Below are 22,799 nucleotides of genomic sequence, written 5' to 3'. Positions count from 1 at the left end.
ATTGAACAAACACACAAAACAACGGTGTATAATAGGATTAACTCAACATCTGAACAAGGTTAAAGTTTACAAAAGGCAATGTACATAAATGAAGGTAAAAGTGGCAGTCTAGAAACAAAACTTTTAATAGTTTTGAAATTAAAATAAAAAAAATTGGGTTGGTAATTATCTGGTAAGTTTTTAAAGAATTCATATATTTTAAATCAAGCTGGTAGAAACTTAATATTTATGACACTAATTTTGCATAATTTTGTGTAATTATCTTTAACAGCTGAATCTGAGGTTGACCTACAGAGAATCTTATTTAAGCTCCATCCTTGTATCAAAAAGGATAAACATGACAATATCAGCTCGCAAAACAAAATAATCTTACAGTATTTAGACAGCCTATTTTTTATTTACTTATTTATTTTTGAAACCAACACAGTCATAGTTATAAACAATACATACAGAATAACAACAAATAACAAAACCAATTACGAGTTTTAAATTTGAAAAAAATTATATAAAACAGTGGTGCTAGAGGTGAAAGGAAGTGGAATGGGAAAATAGGGAAGAAAGAGAAGAAGGAAGAAGAAAGAAGAAAATCGGGTTGTGGTCCTGTGGCTAGTGTCTCTGACTCACGGACCAAAGTTCCGTGGTTCGAATCCCACTTTACCCCAACTTGATTCCATTTTCTAATAGTGATTTTTTTACAACTCGTTGAAAATTGCCCTAAAAATTAAATATTTAGGTAAATAAATCATAAGAATGCAAATATTTATTTTATTAAAAAAAACAAGTAAATATAAAACAATGCAAAAAGAAAAAAAAATGCATTTAAATGTACACATACAACATACAACATACATACATTCATGCATACATACACATACACACACACATCCTTATATACAAATATACACATACGCGCATAAACATATGTGCATACACAAATTCACATACGTACCTACATATATACGCGTACATATCAATTATAATTAATAAAGTAGTAAAAAGCCCAGATAAGTAAATTAGAATATTGATGATATTTTTTACAGTTTGAACCCAAAACCAAATGTGTAAAAGGTAACAAACGCGTAACATTTTATTATTTTATTATCTTGAACATTAAAAAAAAAGAATATATAAGCCCATTTATTCGAAGGTTTAAAGAGAATAAGAGCTTTCACCGTTTTTCAAGAGTAAATGAGTTATTATTTCTCAGAATCGAAATAAAACTTGCGTTAATTTATCTTGGAAAAATATATTATTGGTAAGCGAAAAAGTTCCAGAAAACCCATTTTCTTTAATGGGTAAATAATAAATAATATTATTTCTGGAAGTGGTTCATTTTTATTCTCCGTTAACTTTAGAAGGGGAGTACCAAGAAAAAAATACAGAAACTTCTTTTATAAATGTATTTATAAAATAATGCGTTAAATCAAAATAACAAAGGAGCCTCTTTTAGATAATAAAAATGAAATGTTAATAAAATATAGTACAAATATAAAAATAAATAAAATACGAACTTCTCTTAACACGAGTTTTTAATCTATTAGAGAGGTAGACACATTATCAACATATTACAACAGAGATAAAGAACATTTAAGATAAGGTAATATAGAAGTCTAGGCATCTACAGGGCTTATGACCTGTGAATGGCAAACATCAACAGATGAAAGAATTTTAGGAATATAGATGTTCAAATATGGGAAGAATGGTGAATGTTACACAGTGTGTAAAGTAGTCACTTAAACCAGCCATTAACAGGTCATAAGCCCTGTAGATGCCTAGACTTCTATTTTACCTTCTCTTATATGTTCTTCATCTCTGTTATAATATGTTTATATAAACAGCTCCCCAGGGAGCTGAATCCAGTCTTTGTCCACTAAAATTTGGACAAACTCAAAATATTGTTTGGAAACATTATCATTTAGTACGTATAAACAAAACATTTAAAATTTCAGACTTGTTTTGTTAATATTTTTTTTATTTTTTATTTTTTTTTTTAATGTTTGCGCTGCACTAACTAATGTCGAATCAATAATTGTTTAAGGGTTTAAGAGAAAAGGCGGTGTTACTTTTCTTCATACAACCGATATCCCGTATTTTCTCCCTAGATTATATCACAAGAACAATGAGTTTTTTATACACTATAGATTTTTTTTTTACACACTATAGATATTACCATTAGCATATTTTTATTATTTTGCTTTTTTGATAAATGATTTCTTATGGAAGCTAGGATAAACCAAAAACCCTAAAAAAGCGCCCAATTCTATTTACCGCCTTCGGACGTACGGTGTGCAAATATGATAAATAATTTTGAAAAACGAAAAATCTAGAAATACGATAAAATTCATTTTTATTTATTTTTTAAGGAAAAATTGATTTAGTTTTGGTACACAAAATGGTACACAAAAACGTCGATTTTGTCCATTTTAGTTGACCAAAATCAGTGTGTCGGGCAGTCTTTCTTGCACTGTATCTAATCTTGGAGGCATCTGTGAAAAAGTAACAGAAAGAAAACTTCAAATTCCTATTTGTGAAAATTTTTAAAAGGGGCATTTAGGCATGACAACTGAAATCAATTTTAAAATAAAGCCTTTTAAAAATGACAATGATTTAATATTTTTTAACTTATTCATCAAATAAACTTCGATCTACCAAATTATTGCGAGTTTTTTTGTCGTATTTAATTTCACAGGCTATTTAGCAAATGGTCAAAGTGATTTTACTCTCTTGATTTGTTCAAACATTTTTGCACATTAACGCGCTGTCCTCACGCGATACGCACTAGTGTCTTTCAGACAGTGGTTTTCAAACTCCCCTTGATAAGAATCCTGGCAACTCTAAAAAATCTGTATTGTAAAAGACTTAAGATGTTTAATTAGTTGCCAAAAGAGATTAGGGATGCTGGGTGGGTCTATCGCGTCGTTTCGCAGGATGGCCATGATTTTTGCTAACTTTGGAGATTAAAGTGTCATTGGTAAGCGACTGGATTTCATAACAATATTATCGTTTTAAAATTATTTTAGTATCAATTTATTTGTTCTTTTACAATTCATGTAAAACTTCTTTTACATTAAAGATAATTTTCAGCAATTAATTCAAGCAAATGAATCTCATTAAGTTATATAAAACCTTGAACATTATAAGCGAGGTTCAAAATAGTGCAATCCTTAAAAAAAATTAAAAATCTCACTAACGGAGTTTTCCAGGTTCAATTCCCGGTTAAAAAAATCTCAAGCAAGGGTGTTTCGTACCTACTGTAATTTACTAGTTAATTTGTATGAAGAGCGTAAGAGTTACGTAATAATTTTAAAAAATAATGATGACAATAAATTAAACCGACGTAATTGAATTTATATTAAAACATCGTAACGAAAATGGATTTTTGCTATTGAATTTACAAAATGTTACTAAACAGTTTTCGCCACTGTTCATATAATTATTTTTAATACCCTTTCATCGCTCTTATTTTCTTTTTTCCTCTTTCACAGTACTAGCTGCTCGATTGTGAAATAATCTACCCACTAATGTTAGAGTTACGTTTAAGTCAAGATTGAAATGTCACTATTTTAATATTTAAGTTGTTCCTTTATCCTTTTTCTGTCTTGCCCATCCTGTCTCCTCTCTTCTCAGTAAAGTGTAAATTATTTTGTGTATTTTTTTATTTTCGTAATATTTATTTTTAATTTTTGTATGAAGTTGTAGGATTTAATATGTCTATGTACTTGTAATTTTCTCAAACTGAATGGTTTGGGTAGGTAGGAAGAAATTGCCATAAGGAAATATGCCCGCCCTTATATGTTTATAAACTGTATATGTTTATGAAATGTTAAAATAAATAATTATTTATTATTATTTGGTCATGAGAAACAATGAACACAGGAAATTCACAGTCCGTGATCAATGACACATACACGCTAAATCATTTCACGTAATAGAGCGACGACCGATGAAGCTTCTCCTTGAATATTGAGTACAAGACTAACAGTTTTGCACATAACGACTAGATCAAAGCCCTCAGAAACAAAATTCCAACAACAATATTCGACCATAATAATACCAAAAAGTCTCCATATAATTTGTCAAACTAACAATGTAAAGGGCAATAAAAACAATAGAGTTTAATTCAATTTATATTATGGTTTATAAAGTTAAATTTTAAAAACAAAATTTTTCGATTTTTGACAAAAAAAATTGTTCATTTTTCGAAATCGATAAGAAAAATCATCTTTCGTGGTTTTCGGGTATTATTATTTTTATATTTATATACGGCCGAAGCCAATTACAACAGTTACATGAAGAAACATTAATGCAAGAAACTGAACAAAAATAACATAAAACTATTTAGCAAAGACAAACAAGGGCAAAACAATAATAGTAAACAATATATTAAAAAAAACGAAAGACCAAAAACTTTGAGCTAAACCATGCCAATCCAACTTCATCCCACACTGTTTAGTCGCGAAGAGATCTACGAAAAGCCGGAAGATCTATCCCAAAAAATTCGAAGTCGTGTAATGAATTGACTAATCTACACATTCTGGACATTGGTGCATAAAAACCAAAGTTGGGTATATGAAGAAATCGGTGTCACTCATTGTTACAATGTATTATTTAATTTAGTACTCACTTTTATTTGGCATATTATTAATTACTTATATGTCTTACTATAGTATAGCGTGAGTTTCTAGGTACCATATCTCAATTATCATTTCAATTTTGTTTTTTATTTTTCGATTGATTTTAATGATACTATTATTTTGTTTTTTTTCAGTACTTCTGTATTGTACTATTATACTTTTATTTTGTATATTTGATTATGTATGAATCTTAATTGACGGAATATATATTTTAATATTTATATCTTTTTTTTTTTTACATTGAATTCTTTGGAATTTTATTATTTATAACTTAAACCTTATAATTCTGAATTGTTATTCTATTGCTTCATATGTCTTCATAATTTAATCTAAATAATTTTATCATGTACTTTTTATTATTAATTATTATAACTTGACACGGGCACAGCCTAAAATAGCCTTTGTAAGTTTATTAATATTTAAACGAGAGTAATTTTTAATGAGTAAATAAATAAATCACGACTGTAATTGTTGGCCTGTTGTGGTGCAAGTAAAAAATATAAAACCATAATACATATTTATTATTTATTATATTATTTTCTTTTGTTTAAATTACTTTATTATTGGGAAAAAAATAAAAATTCGTTTGTGCGGGGTATTTGTTAACAGACTCCCATCTTAAGAAATCATACGAAACGGGATTACATTTTCATCGTTTTCGTTATTTTTCAACAAAAATAAGGAAAGAGAGTTTCGCGTTTAGATGGCTCAATAAATAACAGTTTTCTTTGTTTTACTGAATAAATTTTTCTAGAACTTGTCGTTGTTATGAATTATTTCGGGTAGTGGGTTAAAGGTATAATTATACATACCACAGATACGCAGATGATTTTTGCGGTCACTTTCATCAAAATGCATCTTAATTGGGCTCCCGTATAAGTTGGACGACTCGTCTACTGTGGCAAGAGCCATCTTCAGGGTAAACTATGTGTTTTGGATAAGGGTAAAAAAAAATGTTTATGTGTAAGTAAATTGCACCGTTTTGCAGTCGTTGGATTTCGCATTTACCTAGAAATTACACTGCACGAATAATAAAGAAACAGTTGAAATATACAAACACCCACATAACATAAACAAAGACGACGCCAAAATATAAATTCAACATGGTTCCCGGGCACTACACGCTATTAAACTGATACAGGATGTCCCTGCTGCCGACTGCGACAGGCTACAAATTATTAGTACATAAACACATATTTTTTTCCACAAAACACACAGTTTACCATGAAGACGGCTTCTGCAATGGTAGCCAAATCATCGGAATGTATCCAACTAACACAGAATCACCCAAAAAAGATACGGATTGACACCACAGATGTTTCAAAAATATATATAATGTCTTATACGAGTATACTGTAAATTAATTTTAATTTGACTTTCTTTTTCGTTAATTTATTTTACTTGTTTGATTTACAAACAATAAAAAATAATGCATTAAAACAGATTTCACACATAAAAAAGGCATTATCTACATATTTCTCATTAATTACGTGCAAACACATATGAAATATACATTTTTCAAAACTTTTTAAAATGAAAAAACAATATTAAATGACATTATATTACAACAGAGATGATGAACATTTTTTAGATGGAAATACATAAGTCTAGGAATTTACGGGGTTTAACCTGTCATTGGCTGGATTAAGAGGCCACTTTGCACACTGTGTAACATTTACCTTTCTGCCTATGTTCGAAAATCTATGTCTCTTCTTTGTTTCATCTGTTGACCTTTATCAAGTTAAAGAGCTGAAATCTTTATTGATGCGGGTGAGATTTAACAGAACTATATCACCTGCATACTAAGCAACGCCTTATACATACTTTTTTTGACCAACTGGTTTTGTCAACAACATTTTTAGTGAGTCTAAATTTTTGAAAACAAGAACTGGATTTAACCCCCCCCTTGGGCGTTACTAATATCATTATATTACTGCACAGTAAAGAACATTTTATAATATCTATAATTAATATATGTTGAATGACATTAATGTCAGTTTTTTTATTTTATTATAAGTTTTTATAATTAACCCAAATATTTCAATTTTGGTAGCCATTTTCACTTTGAATAGGGTAGCCAGAAAATTTATAACGAATATAGAAAATTGGCGGCCTCCGTGGTGTAGTGGTCAAGACGCTAGACTCACGCTCGGAAGGTTCCGGGTTTGATTCCCGGTGAGAACACAAAAATTAAAAATGTGATTTTTCTCAAGCCTGGGTGCTCGGTGATGTAATTCACCACTGTAATTAGGCTCCTGGCCTGTTTGGTGCAAAAAAAATAATGTAAAAAAAGACGGATGGTCCGTCAAATTTGTCGAGTTAGATAAAACAAGTTTGATGTTTTGATTTATCTGATCATACTACCAATGTATGTCTTGAGCATGTTCAAACTGCTCCTATTCACCCACCTTACCGGCGTCAAATTTCGGAGGAAGTAATAAGCCGCAGCATCAGATAGCGAAAGGGAGAAATCATAAAAAATTGGATTTATTGTACCTTTGAATACAGTTCTGTAAAATGCAACATGATCCAAACGGTAACGGTGAGTACTGAGTAATTGAAATGGCTCAAAATTAGACAGCGCAGAGTGCATAGGGTACTTACTGCATTGGTGCGCTAATCGCAGCGTATCTTGATCATTTTTGGTTACATGAAGGTAAGATGATCAGTCTTACGCTTTAGTATAAATGTAAAAAGTATGATTAATTATATGGCAAAAATTCTAAATTCTGAAATTAAATCTACTATTTTAGGTCAATTCAATTTCCCAACAGTTATTTCCACCTGACTAAGAAATTTCTGGATTTTAAAGTAATTCTAATTTATAAACATCTTTCCCTATCCGAGCCTAATGGTGCATTGCGCACTATGTTGGTACTTCAATCGCAGCGAATTTTGGCCATTTTTTTTGTTAAATTAAGTAAGATGATCAGTCTTACGGTTTAGGTACCAGTCCAGCGACAATGAAATATGTTGGTGAGATAACACCATTTTATATGAACATTTCATATCTTTGATATTTGCACAAGTAGTTCAATTTTGAGGACTTTTTTAAAAGTTGTGTTTGAAAATAAAAATTGAATTGATTTAACGACGCTTCAACAAGATCACAATCTGGTTTAGTGTGGAAACTTTTCCTTCAAATAATTTTCTAAACTTTATTCGTAATACATACTCATTATTCCTATGGCGATCAGGTTTATGGTTTTGAAGCGTGCTTTTGGCTTAATTAGAAGGCTTTGAGTCTCGCTCAATAATAATTTTATTCAATAGATAAAGGATTATAATTCTGATCTACTTTATGCATAAATTGTTTGCACAAACTTATTTAAAAAAAAATTTAAGGCAACAAAGTAAACATGTAGCTATATCTCATATTAAATAAAGTAGTACATAATTCCCGAAAAAAAGGCGGGTTCTCACATTGTTCACCAAAAAATTTAAAAAATAGACCGTTATTTTTTTTGTATACCTATAATGAGTTCTAAATTATATTTGCAATATAATTGATTAACATATGGTTTAAATTCCGTTAACTTTTTGTTACACATTATAAGTTCCAAAAAGTATATGGTCTTACTTACGTTACAATACATTTTATTGGCTTAGTTATAAAACTGTGAGCTCAGAAAAATTGCATCTGATTTAAATAATTTTGATAAACTAGTTGATTCTATAAAGATACATACATTCAAAAAGGTTTGAATATTTTTTTTGCAAGAGTGTTAAAAGTGTTCTTATTAGATAAATGTAACCATAGTATTAATGAATATTCGAAAAATGAAACAAAGTAAATTGAAATGTTTTTAACACAAACAATGTAAGCACAAATCAACATAACTATAGTCCTTAAAATTTAGCTTGGTTAAAATGACAGCTGTCAAACTCATATCAATTGTGATGTGAAATTACTGATCACTGATCATGAACCGATCAAATCGATTTTATCCGTTTTTTCATGCAAATATGAAACTCTTCTTCCGAAAATTGATAAAAAAAACGAAAAAACAAGCCTATTTTAATGTGTTAAATACAATTATACACCAAAAATAAGACATTTATACTTTTTTCGTGAACATTATCAAACCAATCATTTTTTTATTCGATCAAATTACATTGATCAATTTGTCCCATCTTTAACGTGTTTGCAAAATGATGTAACCTTGTGAGAAGTTGTTAATAATTGGGTTAATTATAGTGTTTTTTCAGTTTTAAAGCTGATTTTATATATTTATGTCGATTTGTATGTCAAGAATTTTATTAAAAAAATAAATTAACATACTAAATACGAATGATTTTTCGTGTGTCAATATAAATCACTCCTTAGACGTTACTACAAAGTTATGTCTTAAGTTTTTCTGACAACTGTCATTTTAATCATATTGCATTTTAAGGACTATAACAGTTTATTTTTATCGTTATTTTTTCTTAACTTTTTTATTTAATTTTTGTAAAAAATATTTTATAGTATTTCTAAAAAAAATATTAGTTAAACTTAGACATTGCAAGCAGAAATAAGTCCGCCTTAAAGTCATGTAAACCATTATTTAAAAATAATAATGTTGTATTTATAACAATTGTATATTATAGCTTTAAAGCGAATCTTACGATGAGGTTCTTTCAGCGGCCCGAACAGATGGAAATCTGATGGCTCCAGGTCAGGGCTGTATGGAGGATGAGGAAGCCTACCTATTCAATTTTCACAATCTTGACACTTGGACAGATTGTGCAGATAGCACAGGATGAGAATGTGAAACAATTCATCTGTAGTTATCCGGTGGTCACCGCAAATGATGTCATTGTTACACATTTTTTAGGCATTCATGAATGCAAAAGGGCGTTTCACATTTTGCATTCAAGAATTAAATCATAGAGCACTGTTTAATACGAACGTCGATGTCAGCCATTTGGCAAGTGATTATAGTTTTATCACCGGTTGACGCAGTTACTACTGCAGCTAATAGTAAAAAAAGTTTAATAAATATCGCCAAATTTAAAACTTTTACTTAACTAACTTTATTTAAATAAAAAAAGATTTTTTTTTAGTTTTTGACCGACCTTTGTATAATCAACAGATAAAACGAAATAAGTTAAATTATAAAACATTACATGTAAATTGAAAATTTGCTGGTAAAGTTATAAATAAGAATTGTAATTGTGAACAGATATTGTATCCTAGTAAATAAATATAAAGATAAAAATAACGTCTATCTGTTGGAAAAGTATTATCAAGTGTACTTACAGCCCTGAAAATATATTGTATACTCGAATATTTTTCTTACTCAGTTGAAGAAAAATATTTTAGCAGGATGTAGAAGGTTCACAGGGTGAGAGAGGGTCATTTGGTGTAGAAAATAGTAATAGAACCTTATAGGCTTGGATGCACCCAAGGGATGGAAACAATTGAGGGCTCTCAGATGAGAAATATGTTGTGTAAGAAAATAAGGAAAAGAAAAATCGATAAAAGGAAAAGTCGTGAAGAAAATCAAACTTAATAGGCACTCAGGGACAATTATTGTAGAAAGTAATCTTTACTTATGAAGCTGATATTCTCAGGAAATTGCTTATTCTTTTGTTTTCATTTAATTGTTCTTTAATATTAACTTCTTGGTTACTTTTATACCAATTGGACATTTAATTATTATGTTTTTAAATAACTAAACTTAAGAAATAATAATAAAAAATCTTCAAAACTTTTTTAGTAATGTTTATTTACTTAATGACAAATGCTAGGTGATGATTTCTATCGAGATTTTGAAATTACATTGATGAAAATTGGAATTATAGGCTTAAAAATGTGAGTTATTAAAGGAAACTCACAAATTAAAAAATATATGTATTACCTTGTGTTCAACGATTCCTTAAATTATAAACGCCTAGAGGGTTTTTGCAAGACAGGTACAAAAATAAATTTCAAGCATTTTATGGTGTAACAAATCAATTTATTGGTCTAATAAATATGTAACTTAAGAAGAGAAATTCTTCTGATTTTTATTTTTCGAGTAACTTATTACATTTTTTTTTTATATATTTATAAATAAACGTAAAACACTACATGAAAGTAGGTAGGTACGTACACAATCAAATGTTTTTGAAAAATTATTACAGTTTTAGGCAAAAAAATGGAGTATACAGTCGGTATCATTTAAACATAGGTAAGTAAAATACAAAAACACAAATTGATTTTTATAGCATTCAAATAATGGTATAAAGTCATTGTGATTTTTTAGCGGAAAGCATTTTTAATCGATAAATTACAATGGAAAACGAATCATTTTAATTTTTCCACACTCGTTTCGGAGCCGGTGTAGTCTGAAGATTACTGTTATAATTTTTATAAATTTATAAATTTGTATGTATGTATGACAACAATTGTATATGTTTGTTGATATTTTTTTTTTTTTTTTTTTTTTCTTTTTTTTAAAAGAAATATTTGCGTTCTTATGATTTACCCAAATATTTTATTTTTAAGGGCCATTTTCAACGAGTTGTAAATAACTCACTATTAGAAAATGGGAATCAAGTTGGGGTAAAGTGGGATTCGAACCACAGACCTTTGGTCCGTGAGTCCGAGACACTAGCCACAGGACCACAACCCGATTCGTGCAGTTTTAACAAAATAAATTAAAGAAGTAAATAATATCAAAACTACAAAAACCAGTTTACAACACGATGAAAAATATACATAAATGTATATTTACACATACAAATATTTTGATTAATTACTAGTACCTAGCCATCAAACCTACATTTCAATGTATTGGTGCTTTTAAATGTAAGTACAGTGTTTACAAATGTTTAACATGCATGTGTTAATGTATTGGTGCTTTTTAATGTAAGTACAGTGCTAACGAATGTTCAACATGCATATGTTAATGTATTAATACCTGTCCGTAAACAAAGTAAACATACAAATTTCGTTTGTATAAGTAGGCACTCTATAATATTTTATTTCTGTCACACACACATAAGCAAAGTTTATTTAATATTGGAATGAACTGTATTAATTTACATAAAATATAATAAAAAATAATATAAAAATACCTGAAGAGTTTGGAGTTGAGTGCACATCCAACAAATCCTACAGGACTCTTTGGGTCGTGGAGAAATCTTATCTCTAATGGAGTGAGTCCTTCAGCTCCAAGATCAATAGTCTGCACCAGCTCTTTCTTGGACCAGCTGTAGAAGTTTAGAGATTGGCCATAAGAGTTGGGCTCCTTTAAATCTCCCAAATTCATACCCCTAAAAAAAACATTATTCTTAATTTACTGAATAGGCCCTTTGTTTTTTTCAGGTACATTTATTTTGATTCCTACATATATGTGGCTTGGGTGTATAAGGGCCAATGTCTTTTTCTTATTGACAATATTTTGAGTCTTTAAATGTCTTCAAACAATGGTTGAATTCCACCCCCTCAGATTTATCAGGATATACATTGTTTATTGTAACGGAACGGTAAAACATTTTTGAGAACTAAAACTAATCTAGGCATTTAAAAGGCTTATGATCGATTTCCCTATGCAAATAATATATCTGTCTTTAATATATTGCAACAGAGATGAAGAACATTAGAAAAAAGGGAATATAGAAATCTAGGCGTCTACGGGCGTTACCTAATATGTAGGTGAAATAATACAATCAAATGAATCTCACCCGCATCAATAAAAGTTTCAGCTCTTTTACTTCATAAACATCATCAGAAAGAATAATTGAAGTAATATACATGTTCAAATATGGGCAGAATGGTAAATGTTACACAGTGTGTAAAGTGACCATTTAAAAAAAATTGCAGCACAACGGGCCAGAAGGTCTAATTACAGTGATGAATTGCAGCACAGAACACCCAGGCTTGAGAAAAATTACATTTTGATTTTTGTGTTCTTATCGAGAATCGAAACCGCAAAGTTCCGTGTGTGAGTCAAGCATCTTCACCACTACGTCAAAGAGACTTAAACCACCAAATGACAGGTTACAAGCCCTGTAGATGCCTTGACCTCTGAATTCCATTTTCTAAAATATCATTTATCTCTATTGTAATATGTTAATATTCACAGCTTCCCAAGAGGTTGAATGTTGAATCCAGACCCTGTCTACAAAAATTTGGACAAACTCAACATATTGTTAATCTCTCTCTTTGAGTCGATTTAGATATATTTCGTTATTGCCTGTTTTGCTTCGAACGTGGTTTCATTATTCGAGCGTCTTTGCACAGTCGTTATTAAATGTAGCAAAGCGTAAACTGGTACTTTAACGCCACGTAAAACGAGGAAAATTCATTCAATTCTTAGTTAGACGCAAGCCTTCATAAGCGAGACATATTAATACAATTTGACACAAATTACGTCACAATTAAGCGGCGGAAGTTGCGTTATGTTGCTGTGTACACATGACGTTTGAGCGGTAAGAATTTACGCCAAAATGGCTGAGTAAATTCGTTAGCGTCTTATAAAGTCTGTTTTACATGGGACAATCAACTAATTCAGAAACTCTTACGATTTTTATAGAAACAAAACAAACAGATAATTTTCCTAGAAATTTATATTTGAAGCACTTATTAACTGGCTATTCATAATTATAAAATAAATATAAAAATAACATTGTTTTTAGCGAGATACTTTTTGAGTGTTAAAACAAAATGTTGAAAACAAAGTTGTTCTATTTTAATTTAGAAATAATTTTGCATTTTCATGTGATTTATTACAAAGTTTGATTTTATTTTAATGTACGATTTTAAACATGAAATATTGATTTCAAAGGGAGTTTTAACACTGCGAGACTTCACAGCGCAGGGTAAGCTTTTTAATCGTAAAGCATATCACTTGCTTTCACGTTACGAAAATAATCGGGATTGGTGTACAAATGCTGTGCCCTATGCACCATTAAGTAAAAAATAGCAAAAATGATGGATTTATTTATAATTTCCTTATTCACATCCAACGGTGCATAGGGCACTGCATTGGTCCTAAAATTGCACCATATATAGATCATTTTCGTTAACGGAAAAGAAAGGTTGATCGATTTATCTTCGGTCTTACTTTTTAGGTGCCAGTTCAGGAATAATTGAATATTGCGGTGAATAAATCAATAAAACCAATTTAGCGCTTATCATACCAGGAATTTAACCCAGGATCTTGTTTGTCTCAATCTTACTTAATGCATGAATCTAAACATTTATGCACCGTACACAGTGTTACCACACATTTGCATGAGAGTGTATTTATTTAAAACAACAAATGTCATTTTAGTACATACACTAAGAAACTTTTTTTTAACTGTTAAAATAATAATGTATTCTTATCGAGTCCATAGTCAAGCAAAAATGTCATAGCAGAAAATGCTTCATTTTTAAAACAATAATTTAAATGAAAAATCTAAAAAATAAATATAAAACCGTAAACTTCAATATTCGCATGCAAGATTTCACTGAATTTGAATATTTTGTATTTTTGTATATTTAATTTAGGGATATAATTTATATTTCACGACACAATATTTTCCATGTCGAATTTAAAACAGCTGTTCAGATTTCTACTCCCTATAAAACTGGCGTAAGGTTTCGTCTCAAATTATTATTCCCTGCGGTTTTCCCGCCGAAATGTGACGCGTAATCAACGAAGCTTCGGCGCCTCACCGCTAGGGAAGATGCTTCAAAATGGCTGATTGCTGTGACCTTAATTAATGCGAATGTCACGCTAATATTTAATTCAAATATTCTTAACTTAAATTGTTGTATATTGTGGATTGTATTCTGTGCATTTAACACAAGTTTTGGGATGCTTGTGTTAATGAAACTTTAGTTAAAATGAATGTTTACTTGGTAGATATATTGTTCTAGAAAGTCTCTCTTCTGAGAAAGGTTCGAATCATTTAATAAAATTGTGTTGATACCAAGAAAACCCGCAACTTTATTTAAAACATATGGTAGTTACATTTGAATATTAACGATTTTAAGGTTTGTTAATCACTTATAAACAAATACTTCCCAGTGAAAAGTAACACCATTATTTTTACAGTGTTTATCCGAACGAATTTTACACGTTGTCACGATACAAGCAGGCATTTTGGTTTTGAGCTCATGTCATACCCGACTGGCGGTCAAAGAACGACTAAATAATCGTTAGGCATTATTGAGCGTTTGGGCTCCAGTTAAATGTCGTCAAATTTGAAGATAAAGTTATGTATATTAATAAATCAATGATTTTAAAAGAGTTAAACTTTGAACACAATACATTTTTATATTTCTGTGGAAGGGACGGTTACATTGAACATAGGTATTTTTAAATGTGTATTCATCACTTTTTTACATTGAGAAACATATTTTCAAAACCAGTGTATAATTTTTTTTTTATTGAAGGTACTTTTATTTCTAGTTAGTTGATAATATAATTTCCCTGTGTTTATTATTAATTAATAATTTTACAATTATATAAATTACAAGCTTTTACCCACGGCTTTGCACGCATGGTATTAAAGAGAAAATAGTTAGGAAATTAATTATTGGTTTTGTTGTTTATCAATAAGAATTTTCCAGAATGAATAATATATTTTTCGAGATAAAAAGTATTAGTATCGCTTGCCGGTCCTCTAACTATCACTATGAAAAAAATTGACGATCTGTTACTCTTTAGTGACGTAGTGTCGTTACTCTATTGAAAAATCCTACAAATCGAAAAGCAAACCAAACTTACAATATATAAAATAAGTTTAGTATAGAAATTAAAATAATTAATTTCAAATTGATTATTTTGGACATGTCACCGCCCACTCATTTACAAATAATGTTGCTTATTGTTGACATTTCATGTCATTTCATTGTAATTTAATTTTATTCGGTATAAAAAATAAGTATCCTATTTTACTTCTCACGTCTTCGGCTATCACTGTGAAAAAAATACGTCAATCGGTCTCTCTGTTAAGACGTGAAGGAAACACAAACAAACACACTTTTGCATTTCTAATGTTAGGATGGAAGTATAGATAGCATGCTCCCATATGCGCATAAAAAATAAGAGAGAAAGAGAGACGCATTTTTTATTTATGAAACATTCATGGGACAAACATTTAACGATATATTTTTGCAGACATCCTAATTTACATGTTTAATTTTGACGTTTATGACGGTACAAAACATAGAATCAAGAATAGTTCAGAAGGAGCGTAGAATCATATTGGAAAACATCGGACTGTGTCCAATAATTTCCTCACTATGCCTCACTTTTGCCGCGCGCATTCGTGACGTCACCGCGTAATGTTGCTTGATGGGAAAAAATAATAATCATAACGCAAATGAGGGTATTACTTGCATACCCGGCAAAATCCAAAATCTTATAACTGTGCAATACGAATTGAAACTGATTCAGAATGCAATTGTTTATAATAATTATAACAATGTCAGTTAAAATACGACTTTATTTACGAGAATTCAAATTATTGGGTCGGTTGCAAATATAGCAACCTCTACTTGAGTATTGCAAAGTTGGCAATCTCTAAAATCAAATTTATTATTTCTTGGTAAAATCATGATTATTTCATAACCAGTTACATATAAAATAATAACTTGTTGTAATAAAAATAAGAAATGGAAAAACAAGTTAAAGCTGTAATTGTATTAGTTTCTTGTTATTTGCTCAAAATAAAGAAATATGTATTTTGCCAGGTTTGCAAATAGTACCCTCAAATGTATGGTTAAAAAAAGCACTTGTTAATTTCTCTATAATTTTATTGTGCACGCGGAAACATTAATTGACACAACAGAGTAGACAAGTAAAGGGTCATTTAATAAGAGTAATTGAATTAATGAACTTTGAACTTAAAATATGGAACAACATTTATTTTACATAAAACGGATATTTTTATATCATGTTAAATAATATTTGATGTTTTAAAGATAATGTTGGTCAAATGTCTATGATATAGTTGTTTAATCAGAGATCCAATTTTTAAGTAATGCATTTGTTACATACACATTCATTTGCTAAAGAGCCACAAATATTTTTTGAAAAATTTTATGCATTTTTCTTTTTTTCATATTTTATTTCTAAATCATAGAGTCTTTATTCAATAAATTATACCCATTATTACAATATTAATACATTATAAAGAAAACAAAGTATTAAAATATATTATGTCCCTATAAACTATTTAAAAATAGTTTGTCATCGGATGCTCAGACATTAGTTTTAATTAATAATCAAATAAAAAGAGCACAAACATAATACTGTATACGTATAAAACAATAAACATAAAATAAAATAAAATAATGAACAGATGGCAATAGTTTAAATAAATAAAAAAAAAATAAAGTAAGAAAATAGTGTAAAATAAAACAATTAAAATTAAAGAGTAGTAATTTACTTGAAAATATCTTAAATAAAAGAAAAAAATTAAACACATGTATAAATAGTGTGTACTCATAAATATAATCAAAACAAGATAAAACATTAAGCAAAGTTAATCGAAAATTTCAATTCATATCTACAAAAAAATTAATATATAAGAAAATTAAAAGTACCTATTAAAATTAAGATCTAAAAGATTTAAATAAAATAAGAAAGATGCTCTTTTTATAAATTGATTCGAAAGAATTGGTGACGTCATACAGAGTAATTGGTTTTTATTGAAATCATTTTTATTATTTTATCACACATTTTCAATGCTCTAATTTTTACTGCGCGTACGAATACATTTTTATATCCAATTTTCCGTAGAAAATTGATACCGCATTGCTGATAAAATGCTCGGTCAAATTACAATCCACTCCCCTCTTATACCATCATAGAAGCCGTAGGGCTTCGCCCCCGCATCCGCAGGGAAAATTCGTTTTCTCTATCAATTATACAAAAAGCTATAAAGTATTTAAAAAAAATTAAAACCAATTGTTATTTATGTACTCATATTTATCAAAAATACCTACTTCTCGAAAACAATATGAGGCCTGTTCTATAAAGCTTCCACGATTAAGTGGTAAACGTAAATATTGTGAACATCTAAACCTAAAAATCTAGTGAGTTTAAATATTGATGCAAAGATTAAACCAATTTATTATTATATGATAAAGATCCTCCTTCCCTATAAACCACCAACACAAACCATAAACACACTTCTCGAAATTGCTCTTGTTTCACGATTGTGCTTAAGAATTTTGCCGTAATCTAATTTATTATACATTTACTTAGGTTCGTATTTGATTAAGTAATTAAGATAGTTTAGTATTAAAAATAGAAACATTATAAATTTTACTTACTTCTTAAAGAATTTGGGTGCTCCCCACTCTGATGCCACCATAACGTCATGATAAGGTTGATACCAGAAATCGTAACCAAACTTAGCGGTTGGACCTTTAGTCCAGGTTCCTAGAAAATAATTCTAAACATTAATTCAATATTTTTTAATGTGGGATTTATACAAAGACAATAAAATAGATGGGACAATATTGTCTTGTTCTTGATCCGTAAACATTCTCTTCCACCCAGGACAAGACAATTCAACCGTAGTTCAAACACGGAACGTCTTTTTACCGGTTCCCCAGTTGGCGATTATGTAGTTCAATTTGCTTTTAAGATAAGGTTCGCCCATCGCGATTTCTAGTTTTTTGGTTTAAATTTTATAAAAGAGGCTACGCTATGATGACATTACTTTGGTGCGTCTGTCTGTGTGTTTCGTTCAATTTAATTGTCTGTCCATGGTATGTCCTAGGTATGTAGCGTGTTCTAGTTCTTTGAGAGTTTCGTAACTTATTTTATGTTAAATTAAAAATAAGTTGATTATTATTACGCTCCAGAGTCCAGTCAATGAACAATAAAATATTGCAATGTAGAACCACTTACAAAACATTTTTTTCATATTTCCGCCCATATATTATTGTTATAAATCATGAGAACGCAAATATTTTTCAGATGAACCTACAATTTTAAAAAGAGATCTATCACGTTTTGAAAACTTTATTACCATTCAAGAACGTTAAAAATGTTGTAAAACTGTTTCAAAATATCGTGTTTTACATAGGTAATATTTCTTTCTTTGAACTTTTTTTGTGCAAAACTGGAACGAAAATGTAACAGCTAAAAAGGGAAACTATGTATCATCTTCTATCTCTCACATATCACTATTCTGTCCCTCATTTTTTAGGGGTGCGATATCCGATATCAATTTCTCAACCCTGTCAGCAATAAACTTACAAAAGTCGATTCAGGAGGCTTTTATTTGACCGATATTGTTTGAAAAAATGTTTAAGACAAAAAAACTAGCCAAAAAGTGATGTTCATTTGATAGGTAAAGGCAAGATGATTCGTTTTATGTTTCAGATTAAGTCAAGGAAGTAGAGAAAATCACTGTTTCAATTAAACGGTTTTACGGATTTTGGCCCACTGAATTTTCTTGTCCCGATCCAAGAACAATGTAATCTTAAAGTGTAGGACTATCTTTAAAACAAACATTGCGCATCTTTACTTCCAAAATTGAACAAAGCTCAAGCAAGGTAGGGAAATGCGCAAATCATTACAATAATAAGTGACGGATCTCCGATCAATATCTTTTTATAGGATAGCAAACAAGTAAAAATCGTCAGATTCTGTTTATATTTTTTGTAATAAAATAAAATGAGTATTATATTTTTTTGCATGCATAACTGTATTCTTGATTCCGCCCAGATGTTAGAAGACGATACAGTTTATAAAAAATCATATTTAACTTCGTTACGGATATTACAATTCAAAATACACAATATTCAACATATTACAGCATAGATGGGTAATATTTTAGAGAAAGCAATATCGAAGTCATTTGCAAGGCTTTTGACGTGTCATTAGATGGTTTAAGTGGCTACTTTACACCTTCAGTAATATTTACCATTCTACCATTTATTGTTTCAGCATTTACTTTGTGGAAAAACATTTTGAATTTATTTGTAATTTTTACCACATAAGAGTTTCATATATTATATTAGGTATTCTAAATAACCCATCATCGGGTTTAAATATAAACCAAACTTAAGTATCTAAGTAATCAGTTCCTAAGTACTAATCTGTGTTTATACTTTAAATTAGTTTATATTTACACCTGATGATGGGTAAATCAGAATACCTGAAACTAGTTGTGTTATAATATCATATTATATATTAAACTTTTATGTGGTAAAAATATACACATATCGGTTACACTGAGTATTTAGATACTTAAGATTTATATTTATATACACCTGATGATAGGAAATTCAGAATACTTGAATCTAGTTGTGTTATAATATATTGAACTTTTAGGTGGTAAAAATTACAAAGTATTTCATTAAAAATAAATTCAATATTGGCCATTCGGTTTATGTTTAAATGTCTACATTTCTTCCATTCCTTTACCAGTTGATTTTTACCAAGTTCACGATCAGAAACCTTATTTGTTGTCTGTGAGAATCATTGGACTAAATTAATCTAGTTATTGTCGGGAAACATTTGTAAAAACTAAAAAAAACGTCTATAAAACCTATGGGTCCGAGAAGAAATAAAATATAAAAATATTTTCAGGTGATGCCTAGTATGTAGTTAAATGATTTAATCAATTGAATCTTATCCATATCCATAAAAGTTTAGATTTTAAAAAATCAACAAAGAAGAATTGAAGAAATATGGATGCTTAAACATCGAAAAAATGGTGTACTTATTGCAGTGTCTTAATGGCTAATCTAACCATTCAGTGACAGGTAAAAGACCATGTGGATGGCTAGACTTTCTTTTCTTTTTTAGGCGAAGCAGGGCAGCGAAGGTGTTTATTCGTCCAGCTGTAAACATTTCAGAGGCACTGCAGTACCTAGGCAATCCGAATAATTGTCGGTATAAGTTGTTATACGTGATCCTTAATTTATTCCACGCTCCTTGCGTATAGTTGTTCCAAAGTTCCCATGTATACATGGACGTCAAATACGAAGTAAATATGATTTTCTTCACTTCGTTACTGCATTGAAAGAAGCGTCTCGCTAGCATAGAGGCCCTGACATAAATGGCTCTTCTCTGTCTCTCTATGTCCTGTTGTGTAATGTCCTCTATATCCAATTACTAGGATCTCGATTAATCAAATTATATGTCTGACCAAAGAACCCGGATGAGCCAAATAAGGCAAGCAACTAGGTTAGCAAGGGTTGACAGTATAATATGACTGTACGGGATCAGAGCCAGGGCGTATCCTAGTACCAAAGAGTTCCAGAAAAGGAAAGCAAGCTGGTTTGCTAGGAGAGCCCCGAGTGGGTGTCCTTACCAAAAAGTACCAAGAAGTTAGGTAAGCAGAAAGGTTAGAGGACGACCCGGAATACTCTGACTTCTGGGGCTAGAAATCCGCCTTATAAAGGACAAAATTGAGGGGGGGATGAGAAATTTAGGGGTCTCGCGGGGCCTGAGGTTGGCGCGGGTGGCTGAAGGGCATCGCATTGGAATGCGGCCGAATATACAAACCTATACCATATGTTAGAAGAGTTGTTTATACGTAACTATCTCGTAAGAAAAGGATAACAATATGCGAAAAAAATTATAGGGAAAAAGCGGGTGCTATATATATATTGAATACAATTATTTTTCTGCCCATATTTGATTTTGATAAATGGTTCTATTTTAATTTTGTCAAGTTTATTGAACATATATTTATTTATTTAACTGTTGTGATTGGCTTAGGCCGTATATAAAATAAATTGATCGAATCAAGCATGACCACTCGAGCGACATTTGAGCCAGTTTTTTTCCAAGAAAGCAGTAACAAATTTTAGGCAAATAAAAATGTTGACACGCTTTTAAAGTTTTTCTGGATTGAAAATAAAATAAATTGAAATAAACTTAATTAAAATAAAGTCAATTAATCTAAATTGAAATATTTTTTTTATATTTTAAAAATAAAATGAAAATAAAAAAAACATTTAATATATTTTTTTTTTTTAAAGAACAGTATAAAACAAATGCATTTAATGTGCAAACATTTGGAAAAACTCAAAATATTGTTTGCTAACTTTAATATAAAATATAAGTTGTAATGTTGCCATAAATTTTGTTTCGTATTTGGTTTTGAGAGTGTTGACGACATTCTAAATTATTTTACATCCTGATACAAAAAGGCTGAAAGCACACTTGTAAAGAAAAGAAAAACCCTTCAACTCAGTCTCCATTTCGGCGTCATGTGAAATATGCCAGAAATAATTTCGTGACACCTGAAACTGAACTCCCATTAAGAAACAATAAAACCCGATACAGCCTTTAAACAATTTTCCTCTTAACAGCAGATAAGTGCGTTGCTGGAAGAAAAGATGAGTATGGAAACTTATAGCCGGAAAACCAATAAAGGTTTCTTAAACCCGCCATAAAACGAAGAAAACAAACTTTTCCTACTAAAGTAATTTTCAGTAATAAAATTTCATCTAGAGACCTGTAGCCTTCATATTCTAGGCTTACTAGTAAAAATGTTATAACAAGGTAAAGTATGTAGTCAGTTGATGGTTTACGCAAAATTGCCTTTTTTCCTTGATGTTTAATCAATACAAAACTTTTTTAGCGTGTCAACATTTTTATTTGCCCAAAATTTGTTATTGTTTTCTTCGAAAAAACTGCCTCGAATGTCACATGAGTGGTCTTGCTCAACTCAATAAATTTAATAACAAAACCAGCGTAGTTTTGAAATGAGAAAAAGTAAATTGGTAGGATTTTACTAGAAATTTGATTTTTTTTTTCAATAAATTCTTGGGCCACTATGAGTAACTGAAAATATTAAATTTTACACAATTTTTTTTAACTCTTATTAAACCGTATTTGAAAATATAATACTCGTTATGGTAGAGCATGGAGCGAATCTTGGACATTTTGATGCCGAGTCCGCATTACTAACTACGGAACTACAAACCATCGCACAATTATTAAAACTATCAATAAATAAATAAATACGGATTTATAATAGCAATCCATCGCTCTAATGCATTTCTAGGTTTGATTTTTTTTTGTTTTTATATATTAGAACGTTCAATTTTTTAAAAAAAAATTTAAACTATCTTTTAGTACAAAAAAGATTTTTTTTTTTTTCTTTCTTTTTCTTCTAAGACATTTTTTTTTTGCATAACGGCTTTTTAGTAAAAGAACGTAACCTTTAAACATTATTTCTGAAATAAAGTTTTTTTTTTCGCAGCTGTTATTTTATTTCGGTTTA

The 22,799-nt window shown here is 29.8% G+C and overlaps 1 protein-coding gene across 1 annotated transcript in view; it reads right to left on the bottom strand.

Annotated features, from left to right (window-relative positions):
* The window catches only part of LOC148283488 (methanethiol oxidase), a 94,400-nt gene extending 76,419 nt beyond the window's left edge, over window positions 1–17,981 (bottom strand). The window contains exons 1-2 of the mRNA XM_088243770.1: window positions 17,878–17,981; window positions 11,679–11,876 (exon numbers count right to left, since the gene is read on the bottom strand). Coding sequence (XP_088099896.1) covers window positions 11,679–11,876; window positions 17,878–17,918 — 239 coding nt within the window. The 5' untranslated portion in view covers window positions 17,919–17,981. The remainder of the gene's footprint in view (window positions 1–11,678; window positions 11,877–17,877) is intronic.
* Window positions 17,982–22,799: the final 4,818 nt, after the last annotated feature.

The sequence above is a fragment of the Micrasema longulum genome, unplaced genomic scaffold (assembly GCF_059751315.1).
Source record: "Micrasema longulum isolate JH-2025_06_02 unplaced genomic scaffold, ASM5975131v1 h1tg000227l, whole genome shotgun sequence".
Lineage (NCBI taxonomy): Eukaryota > Metazoa > Arthropoda > Insecta > Trichoptera > Brachycentridae > Micrasema > Micrasema longulum.
Note: the sequence above shows the minus strand (reverse complement) of the source record. Positions and strands in the feature narration are given on the sequence as shown.